This window comes from Pieris napi, chromosome 7, assembly GCF_905475465.1.
Source record: "Pieris napi chromosome 7, ilPieNapi1.2, whole genome shotgun sequence".
NCBI lineage: Eukaryota > Metazoa > Arthropoda > Insecta > Lepidoptera > Pieridae > Pieris > Pieris napi.
The window spans coordinates 1,239,568-1,251,111 of NC_062240.1; the positions used below are offsets into that span (position 1 = coordinate 1,239,568).

The 11,544-nt window shown below is 32.9% G+C and overlaps 1 protein-coding gene and 1 long non-coding RNA gene across 2 annotated transcripts; one reads left to right on the forward strand and one right to left on the reverse strand.

The window, feature by feature from the left end:
• Window positions 1-726: 726 nt before the first annotated feature.
• Window positions 727-6,193, reverse strand: LOC125051155 (fatty acyl-CoA reductase 1-like). The gene is made up of 7 exons (XM_047651331.1): window positions 6,147-6,193; window positions 5,109-5,253; window positions 4,112-4,213; window positions 3,630-3,816; window positions 3,103-3,209; window positions 2,028-2,157; window positions 727-1,929 (listed from the first exon to the last, which is right to left on the reverse strand). Exons 1-7 carry the CDS (start codon window positions 6,159-6,161, stop codon window positions 1,686-1,688), a joined length of 930 nt encoding a protein of 309 aa, XP_047507287.1. The 5' UTR covers window positions 6,162-6,193; the 3' UTR covers window positions 727-1,685.
• A 2,802-nt stretch (window positions 6,194-8,995) lies between these two features.
• LOC125051157 lies at window positions 8,996-10,110 on the forward strand. The gene is made up of 3 exons (XR_007117248.1): window positions 8,996-9,097; window positions 9,659-9,775; window positions 9,852-10,110. It is a non-coding gene; the product is annotated as an uncharacterized LOC125051157 (long non-coding RNA).
• The last annotated feature ends 1,434 nt before the right edge of the window (window positions 10,111-11,544 follow it).

Sequence of the window (11,544 nt, forward strand, 5' to 3'; positions counted from 1 at the left end):
GAAACTGCCGAAATTTGAGGCCAAGACCTAATGGAAGCGCAATTTATCAAAAAAATGCTGTTATTTATATAAATGCATAAAATAAGTGGAATTAATATTGTTCGTGTATTTCGTAAAGGCCTCCTCCAAACGTTTTGTTTCTTTTTCAAATCATGGCCTTTTGAACAAAAAGTAAAAATTTCTAAATTTTATACTATTTTACGAAGCTAACTAAAACATATACATTACACCTACAATCAATATATTCGATGAATAAAACGGAAAGTATAGTTACCGAATTATAATAAATGTGTGCGGAAAGAGAATTTGAGATTGAATCAGTTTTAAATTACCGTATTTAGTAATTTGACAACGCTGCTACTGATTATATTTCGACAACAATCATCTTGTTACCTAATATAAAAATTACAAGAGCATTTAGTTTTGTGAATAAATGAAATTACACTTAAAGAATATACGAATTACACCTTTCAGACGCAATTATATGGAACTGGAAAATGAATACTCCTATAAAAATCTAAATCTAAAAGTATGCAAGATAAGAAATTTAACCGTCAGGAGATTATTATTTTTATTTAGGACCCCATAGCTTATATGGTGATATAATATAAAATAAATCAGTGGTACTACAACTTTTTTAGGTCTGGGCCTCAGATTTCTTTATCTGTTTCATGATCTGACTGTTAATCTAATTGCAAGTTGGGTTTCAGGTATACAAACTTGTTTAAGATTTATTTATTTATTCCATCCATGTTAACAAATATAACTACCACCAATACGATGATAATTTATTATTTAAAAAAACATTAGAAAACCATAATTAGGCAGATGCAATTAAATTATACAAAATTAATTTTAGGTAACAGAACATTCAATGACACTTTTCGATTTCGCTTTGCGAAGTTTAATATAATTTCGGAGACATTATTAAGCAACGTGTTTGTAAAGGGGGCCTAATGTCATATACTATTTCTGCCGCTAGGAACTGCAAATATAATTAGTTTCGTCTTAAATATCAATTTAGTACAAATAACCGGAGTTATTGCAGAACACTAGGACTACTAATAATTCTAAAAATTAACAACAAATACGCCTCTGGTTTCTAGCTTGTTGTATCCAACCATCCCTAACACAACCAACGTTGGGAAAATTAAACGTTAGATCAGTACCTTAATATAGTATAATAGACGAGATAATATAAGAATTGACTTTGACTAATATATATATAATAAATAAATGTAAAATTCCTTAAGACAAATTTGCGCGCCATCGTGTGTGGCAGAATATGCCAACGATTTACGATTATATCACCTTAACATATTCTTGCAATAAATAAATTATTATTATTAATAAGCCATTTGCTTTTTTTTATTGAACAGGGGAAAAAGGGCAGGAGGGTCATTTGATGTTAAATAATACCGCCGCCCATATATACTCAAACTGATGAATTAAACTGAAGCATGTTTCTGATTGAAAAAGCTTTGATATTCGTTAACGTTGATGCCCTTCGAAGGACAAATCCTTATCTGATTTGACAAACAGGCCCCATAATTCGCGCTTGCTCTTTTGTTGTAAATCGACAGTTTAAATTAAATAATTGTATATATACACGTTTTATGAAATATAGTAAACAAATGTTATGCTTCACATATAATGATAATTATATTGACATATATATAGAAATACTATGAGAGAGCAGATGAGACCGGGTTTTTCTTAAATAAATATTTAACCATTCCGTCGAAGTATATAGGAATATACTCTGACCAATTTATTAATGATGGACTAAAAGGGAAGGTTTTTTGATCACTCGGTGACAGAGATGAGAAGAGACAATAATTGTTCATCGTGCTGAACTTCCAAGAGTTTGTTGTGAAGACTTCTAATACATCGCGGACTTGTTCTATTCTGCGCAGTATTTTTCGATATCTACAAAAATTAAATTGTTAACATGTCATTCTTAATAATCTACGCTAATTATTATCAATAATGAAAATGTCTGTTTACTATGGATAGAAATAACATACTTAGGGTCTTTTCCTGAAATCCGTAACAAAGCGTCAGCCAGTGTTAAAGGAGAAGTTTGTAGGACAGCCGATAAGAAAACCAGTAAAAATTTGTAGTTTGTAAAGTAAACATCAGGAAATGGTAGTTCATCTGAAAAAGAAGAATTTTATTTACCACATCCTAGTTATATTACCTTCTTACCATAGCTATAAAATTATGCCATTTTGATGTAAGTTTGCTTATCCCTTTACTGGTCAGACGAGTGACGATAAAGTCAGCGAAAGCGTTTTGTACTGCCCTTCGGGCGTTAAATTGTTTCCCACATAAAAATTGTATGAATTTTGAAAGTCGACGAAATTCACGTTGTGTTTTTATCACTGATGAATTATTCCGTAAGAACATTGACACGATTATTCCACGTTCTTGGGGAGTAAAACGGTCCATGTTTATATTCAGTGTATGTTTGTTTACTACACATTTTTCAACAACAGAATGACAGGAAATGTCATATAAAAAAACTAAACAAATTTTCTTCAGTGCCAGTACTTTTGCGCCACCCAGTATATAAAGCACGTGTAAAGGACACTGATCACCTACTTGCCTATAAAGAAAAAATCTAATCAAGGGACAAACTTGTGTCCGAAACTAAAACTTTGTTTCTCTCGTAATATATGCGATCACAGCCACGCTCCATATACTTTCTTCCTTCTAAATCAAACCAAATCAAAATCATTTATTCATATAGGTAACACAATGTACACTTATGAACGTCAAAAAAGAAATACATATTAAATGCATCTAATTTTATATTAACTGTCAGTTCTCAAATCAAGGGCGTAGAACGGAAGAGAAGAACTGGCAGTAAACTCTCCGCCACTCTTTTAATCGGCAAGTTTTTGTTTTACACAGTGTTTGTAAGGAACTGCAACCATGACACCATGTTCCATAAGACTTTTTAAGTAATTAATAGTTAATTAATAAAAATAAAATAAACTAAAAACAAAGATTAATTGTCCTCTATCAGCAGGAGGCATGGTGAAATAGGAGCACGCACTAACATTCTTAAACACCTGTTAGTAGGTTTTCAATACTCACTAAATTTATTTCTTTTACTACTTATTGTGGTCAGATTTAATAAGTCCTTTAGCGTCAAAGGCTTCTCTGTACTTGTAGCACAAGCGTAAACATTTACACTTGGTGGCCTGAAACATAAAAACGATTTCTCCAAAGGCAGAACAAACTATGATTTCATTGTAACACAAACGTTTCTCTGTTTTATATAAAAGGGTAACAGGAGAATAAAGGTGTTAGCCTATTCGTATTGATTTATAATCTTGCTGAGGCCTGTAATAGATCTGAATGATTTTGGAAATAAGTTGCGCTAGCTAGAAAAAGTAACTCAACCCTTTTATGTTTCTTTATCGTTATGACCAATGACAATCAAACCACTACTTTATATGTGAACATATGTAAATCTTATTTAAATAAAAAACATATATTTTGATGGTAATTTCCAATCCCTATTTTCAACTATTGGACTATATGAAATATGAGAAATGCAACAGCAATATTATGGATTCTTTGTTCATATTGATAAATTTTATGTAAAATTTACAACTTACAGTATTTTCTTTGTAGCCGCTACAATTGTGAGATTACCGACATAGTCGACTGGTATAAGATCCAAAACGTTGCGTCCGTTCCCGGGCAGAACTCTTAGGATGCCTTTGCTGATGGTTCCAATTAAACCAGTTGCCCCGTTCCAATTATCTATCCACCCTGGAATCGGTTCTGATAGACTTGCAGTTACTGGAAAGGAAAAAATATTGTGCCCTATTAAATATCCTGGCGAAGCAATGTCGTAACATAAGCCCATACTTCAAGAACATATTCATATTTTTAGAACAACAGAATTTTTTGCTATCGTATTTTTTTTTTAATTACAGGAGGCAGACTGGCAGGAGGCTCATCGAACGTTAAGTGATACCGCCGCCCATGGACACTCGCACTGCCAGAAGGGTCGCAAGCGCGCTGCCGAAAATTATAAATATGCTTTTTTCATGATCTTAAAAACAATACCATATATAAAATTTATAATACATACCAATTGAAGGCCTTATAATAATAACGGGAACATGACCATGTTTTTCCGCCAACAAAGCCTCTCCCAGCTTCTTAGAGAATGTATATGCGTTTGGCTCATCTCCTGAAAAATTTACGTTATGAACTTTAAAAAATAAACGGATTCACTTTACTACTAGTATTCGATAAAAATGTTTTATATTTTACATCGTTTTATTTTTAATGATAATGTACTTAAAAAGCAGCATTTGTTTTAACTTTAATTTCAAATTTTAAAACAAAAATTCTATATAGAATTTTAAAAGTAAGTTACATTTCTAAATTGAAAATTATCGTTCGTTCAAATATATCTTAACACTTATTTTTATAGTAAACAAGCGGACCCGAAATAAATCTAAAATATAAGCTTTTTAAGTTTGTAATACCATTTATAGCAAATGAACGGCTAGACTGATGTTTTGACTGATATATTTTTCGTTTTTCTATTTGTTGAATCTTGTTATACCACGTTTTATGTCACGTTCCATGGAAACAGGATAAATATATATAATAAACCTTGTAATGTCCGTTTCCTGGTTCTAAGTTACCTCTCCACCAATTTTCAGCCAAATCGGTTCAGCCGTTCATGAGTTTTGAATAGTGTAACACAACTACTATTTAAATATTGTGAGAATATAGTTTTAGGACCAATTATTATCGATATCATTCGTCAGACACAGAAGGTAGACACATATCTGCGATTGTTTCTTTGGTTTTATTTCTTGCGGTCACCTACTTGGGTAACCAAGTATAAGAAATACTACCAAGGAAACAATCGCAGATAATATGTGTGTGCCCCTACCTAATTAATTGTTAAATAATAAAAAAATAATTTAAAGGAACAAAAGTAATAGAACATAAATAACTATGTACACTAAAGTTTAGTCTTTAGTTGAGATGTAGGCCTGAAGCAATCTGCTTTCTGAATATCAGTGCGAAATATTTCTACGAGATAAGAAAACTATTAACCCTTGACTTACCTATTATCATTTTAGTTCTCTCTTCATCTGGCTGTTCTTTTATCAAATGATCAACCTCGCTCAGAGGAATTGTTGATGGGTAAACTTTCTCTTCGATAAAAATACTGTGTGTATTTGAATACGCTGTTGAAACGTGAACTAGGACCTAAGTTGAACAATTGTAATGCTTTAGTTACAGTAATTATATTTCCTATACAATATATAAAAAATAAAAAAACCGGTGGCGCAACAATCTTTTTGGGTCTGGGTGTCTAATTTTTGTATCTGTTTTATGATCATTTATCAATATAATAGGCAAGTAGGTGTAGGTCCTGTGCCTGAAACACGCCGTCGACTTTTTGGGTCAAAGCCCAGTCGGTTTTCTTACAATATTTTCCTTCGCCGTTCGAGCAAATGTTAAATGCGCACATAGACAGAAAATCCATTGGTGCAGCCGGGGATCGAAACTTCGCCCTCAGGGATGAGAGTCACAGGCTGAAGCCACTGCACATATCTATATATATATATAAATTTTATGTTGGTGCACCCATCGAGCTGAAATTTTAGCATGATTTATAATCCGCATCGAGGATTGTTTTTATATTTTATTTTTATTTTTTTGGTTTTCTTATTTTTATTGCAAAATTGAAATGTATTCTTTATTTTGTTTCTCATTTCTCAACCATTTAATCACAATGTGCCACAGCGAAGCGTTCTTGAGTTCTTTTTATCGACACTCGCACGTACAAAAACTGATCTTGCTTATTTGAAGCGTATGTGTGCGTGCACGCTGGTAACCTGAGTGTAGTACGTGCGCCAGTGCGCTTTGTGACTTATTGCTGGACTTTTTATATGTTATTTTGTAAATGTTAAAACATTAAATGAATAAATAAATTTAAAAATGGTGGTTATTTCCCCTTAAAATTTTTACAATTTAGAAATGTGTATAAGATACTACCGAAAAACATTTTATGTTTGAAATTATATGAGTTACCAAATCTGTCGTTCAACAAATTTTCCCTGTAATTTCAATTTAGAGTTTTATGAGAATTGACTTACCTCCAGCTTCTTCATACATTTACATAAAGATAATACCCTCTCAGTACCCTTGACATTGATGTTGAGCAAATCATGTAGCGGTGCGACAAACTTGATCGATGCAGCCGCATGAAATACGTATGATACCTAAGAATTTATAAAATTAACTAAAAATTCAATACGCTAAAACAAAACCGTTAAATTAGTCTTAATTAATAAATGTCCATGTCTATGGCCCAGAGAGCTATGGAAAGAAGCATAATAAAGAAAAGAAGAATTGACAAAAAAGTAACAAGAATTTAAGACATAAAACAGGCTTTGCTTTACGTTGTACACAAAACAAAAGAATTTAAATGGAAATGGGCTGGACATACCATAAGAGGAGCAGATAAATGGAGCAAAATTGTAACACTATGGCAACCAAGAGGCCATAAAAGAAAGGTAGGCAATTTAAAAGGTAGGCCGATGAAATCATGGAAACGGCTCGAAAGACTAAAACCTGGACGACATTGGTATACAATAAAGAAAAATGGAGGACAATGGGGGAGGCCTTTGTCCGTAGGCGCACATAATCAGTTATCGTAGATTAAGAAAACAATATTTATAATGTATATAATTTGTATTACTGATATAAGGCTATAAAGAAATAAATAAATGTAAATACGGTACGGATACATCGCGGCACAGGAGTTTTCATACACTGCCAACCTTTTATTAAAATAAACCAAATTGTTCTTCTAAATCGTTCTTGGCAAACATTCTAGCCATTAGACTGATGCGGGTGTAAACAGGGTATTAATGCAGTCTTTATATTATAGCGACTGCAATACATACATACCTCATTAATAAGCGTTACTCTGTCTTCTGGGGAGATACCAAGACCTTCCTGACCTACGTCACCGACTATCGGTTCTATTTTGTCACTAAATTTCGCTTTCTCTCTATTAAATCTTGAAAATACCTAAAAGTAATTTGATTCGTTCAAGGCCAATGCTTTTTTCATTTTGAAATACATATTACTATGATAATATATCTTACTGGTAGCTCTAGCATAGTATTAAGGCGCTCTTGAACCGTCAATCCCCGCTTCCCTCTAAGAAGTATGTAGACTTTTTTAACATCGGAACAGCTATAGAGTATTTTCTCTAAGAGTACCTTTAAATAAAATATGAGAAGCTAGTATTGGCATTAGGAAGAATACCTTACGACAAAAGAGCGTAAAGGAATACTAAATAATGGTACACAGAAGATATTATTTAATTGAAGCCAGTATCTGAGGAGTATATGAAATTATATACATTGACCATCCAAACTATGATATACCACGCAACCTGTTTAGAAAAGGAACTAATCAATATTTGATCTGTGTAGTAGTTTTCTGACTTAGTAGTCAGAAAACTACTTGTCAAAACTACTGTGGCCTGTTTGGCCTAGTGGCCAAACAGGCCACAGTATCAAGCCATTCTATGTATAGACAACGCACAACACGCATATGAAAATTAAAATTATTCTTACACTTTGTTGTGCCTTTTTAGATAGGACAAGTCTAGTTTAGTTTTTCTCCGCAGTTTCCCTGCGTTAATCAAAATAACCTTGCACATCAAAAACGGGAATATTTCATTACATGGAATAAAGTTATCATATTTTGTTTATAATAAACAAATAAAAATAGATATTTTTTCTTAGGATGTGTAAAATAAAAGAGTGGCGAAGAGTTTATTTCCAATTCTCTCTTAACATAGTGTTAATACATATATAAATATACGTACTTTCCCCAAGAATCCTGTACAACCAGTGATAAAAATGCTTTTTCCAGCGTAGGACTCTGCTACTGATTGACACATCTCACACTGAGGTATAAACAATTGAATAGCGAGTCAATATAAAATTTTTGTCTTTACACTTCGCTTCTTGATCTTAAATTATGTTTAATAACCGTATCATACAAGATTTATATCCATTTATGTGTCCAGTGAGTCAAAAAATTTTCATTGTTATAATATTCCCATGCCATATTTTGAAGGCAGGCGTGAAGTGCTAGAAAAAATATTCTCAGAATTATCAAATATTTTATTTATAATTCTATTAATAACAAAACAAATATAATTATTTTATTTAGATGAGCAGTGTTGTCCTTATAAAGAGTGTTACTTCAATCGTAAGTTGGTTCAAGTCTCGTGAGTGCACTAGTGGATATTTCTTTCTATGTTCGTTAATAACATTTCCTCGTACGGTGGAGGAGGCAAAAGAAACTGCTGCAATTTGAGGCCAAGGCCTATTTGAGGCGCAGTTTACCTAATATATAAAACTCTCGTGTCACAATGTTCGTGCCCATACTCTTCCGAAACGGCTCGATCGATTCTTATGAAATTTATGCATATTCAGTAATTCTGAGAATCGACATCAATTTTTCATCCCCCATAATGTGAAGGGTGGTCCCACCCCTAAACTTTTATTTAAATTTTTTTATGATACAACATTCAAAAATACATACAACCCTTAATTGTCACCCCTCTACCATGTTATTAACGAACATAGCAAGAAATATCCACTAGTGCACTAACGAGACTTGAATCAACTTACGATTGAAGTAACACTCTTTATAAGGACAACACTGCTCATATAAATAAAACAATTATATTTGTTTTGTTATTAATAGAATTATAAAAAAAATATTTGATAATTCTGAGAATATTTTTTCTAGCACTTCACGCCTGCCTTCAAAATATGGCATGGGAATATTATAACAATGACAATTTTTTGACTCACTGGACACATAAATGGATATAAATCTTGTATGATACGGTTATTAAACATAATTTAAGATCAAGAAGCGAAGTGTAAAGACCAAAATTTTATATTGACTCGCTATTCAATTGTTTATACCTCAGTGTGAGATGTGTCAATCAGTAGCAGAGTCCTACGCTGGAAAAAGCATTTTTATCACTGGTTGTACAGGATTCTTGGGGAAAGTACGTATATTTATATATGTATTAACACTATGTTAAGAGAGAATTGGAAATAAACTCTTCGCCACTCTTTTATTTTACACATCCTAAGAAAAAATATCTATTTTTATTTGTTTATTATAAACAAAATATGATAACTTTATTCCATGTAATGAAATATTCCCGTTTTTGATGTGCAAGGATATTTTGATTAACGGAGGGAAACTGCGGAGAAAAACTAAACTAGACTTGTACTTGTGTGTAAAGTGTAAGAATAATTTTAATTTTCATATGCGTGTTGTGCGTTGTCTATACATAGAATGGCTTTATACTGTGGCCTGTTTGGCCTAGTAGTCAGTAAACTACTACACAGATCAAATATTGATTAGTTTCTTTTCTAAACAGGTTGCGTGGTATATCATAGTTTGGATGGTCAATGTATATAATTTCATATACTCCTCAGATACTGGCTTCAATTAAATAATATCTTCTGTGTACCATTATTTAGTATTCCTTTACGCTCTTTTATCGTAAGGTATTCTTCCTAATGCCAATACATACTAGCTTCTCATATTTTATTTAAAGGTACTCTTAGAGAAAATACTCTACAGCTATTCCGATGTTAAAAAAGTCTACATACTTCTTAGAGGGAAGCGGGGATTGACGGTTCAAGAGCGCCTTAAGACTATGCTAGAGCTACCAGTAAGATATATTATCATAGAAATATGTATTTAAATATGAAAAAGCAGTGGCGTTGATCTAACCAAATAATTTTTAGGTATTTTCAAGACTTAATAGAGAGAATGCGAAATTTAGTGACAAAATAGAACCGATAGTCGGTGACGTAAGTCAGGAAGGTCTTGGTATCTCCCCAGAAGACAAAGTAACGCTTATTAATGAGGTATGTATGTATAGCAGTCGCAATAATTTAAACACTAGTATAAAGACTGCATTAATAACCTGTTTACACCCGCATCAGTCTAATGGCTAGAATGTTTGCCAAGAACGATTTAAAAGAAAAATTTGGTTTATTTTAATAAAAAGTTGGCAGTGTATAAAAACTCCTGTGCCGCGATGTACGAGGGCAGCACTGAAAATTTCGGGAATCAAGGAAGTGACATTACTATTTAAAAATGTATTTATTGCTTTTCGAAGTATTCTCCGCGAAATTTGACACATTTTTCCATACGATGGAACACTATGAAGCAACCTTTCCATTCGGAAGTTGGGGTCTCCAAAATGGCCGTTTTGTTGGCGTCCACAGCTTCTTCAGGTGATGAAAATCTCCTGACCACACAATTTATTCTTTATTTTAGGGAAGGTATAGAAATCATTAGGGCTTAGGTCTGGGCTGTACGGCGGATGGTCTAATAATTCTATGTTTTCTTGCTCTAAAAACTCTTTTGTTCTGTGCGCGGTGTGAGCATTGTCGTGATGGAGGATGATGCGGCGGTTGCAGTTCTCTTTACGGAGTTCAGAAACGACCTGTGGCAAACAAATGCTAGCATACCATTCTGCATTAACCGTTCTTTGTCCCTCAAGAGGAATAGTCGCAACATGAGCGGTTTTGGAGACAAACGTGGCCACCATTTTTTTTGCAACACTTCGTGAACGAACAATTTTCGTTGGCTTTAACTCATTTTCGAACACCCAAACTCGTGACTGGTTTTTTGTTTCGGGTTCGTACGTGTATATCCAGGATTCCTCTTATAAACAATAAACTAGAAGCTCCCACCTTTTCAGAATGCCAAATCGTAAAGTGACTGCTTCACGACTGATTTGAGAGCGACCGCCGACGCGAATACCGCTGTGTGAGTTCGAAAAGTGAGTTACAGAATCGCAGGGCTGTTTTTGACGAGAATTCTCATTCTAATACAGGATGTATTCCTATATTCGAATAAGAATAACATGAAGATGATGTCTGATTAGCATAATGTTTGTTATGCATATTTTATAATTGTTTGATTTATGTAATAATTTTTTTATTTAAATTTAATATTATTTCTTGTATTATTAGTAAGAAGTGCAGCTGGTAGTGAGTTTATTAAATTTGGAATAAGATAGACTATTTTTTTTCCCATGTAGGTTATATTTAGGTAATAGAAATTCGTTTTTTAAATTAGTACGTGTTGAATAGTGATGGTGAGTTTAAAGAGTTTTAAGGTAATTTTCTGTAAAGTAGTTTTCATTTAATAATCCTAGCTGCACCTTCTCTTGTATAGGTATAATTTTGAAAAATGCAAATAGCTTTTTGTAGTCCTCATTATATTGTGATTTTAGTTTTATAGGAGCAATTGTTTTTAAAATACGTATTTGTATTGCAAATATTTGATTTAGATAAGTTTTGCATGTTCTCCCATAGCTTGGAAGTCCATATGTTATAATGGATTCGGCCAGTGCTTTGTATAGTGGGAGCAGAGCTTTAATAGGTATTTTATTTTGTATTATAGTGAACTTATCAAGTATCGCCC

Coding starts and splice junctions, on each gene's coding strand:
- LOC125051155 (XM_047651331.1), bottom strand. Junction 4,214..5,108: donor GAGAACTAAAATGATAATAG/GTAAGTCAAGGG, acceptor TAAATTTTTCAG/GAGATGAGCCAAACGCATAT. Junction 3,210..3,629: donor GCGGCTACAAAGAAAATACT/GTAAGTTGTAAA, acceptor TTTATGTTTCAG/GCCACCAAGTGTAAATGTTT.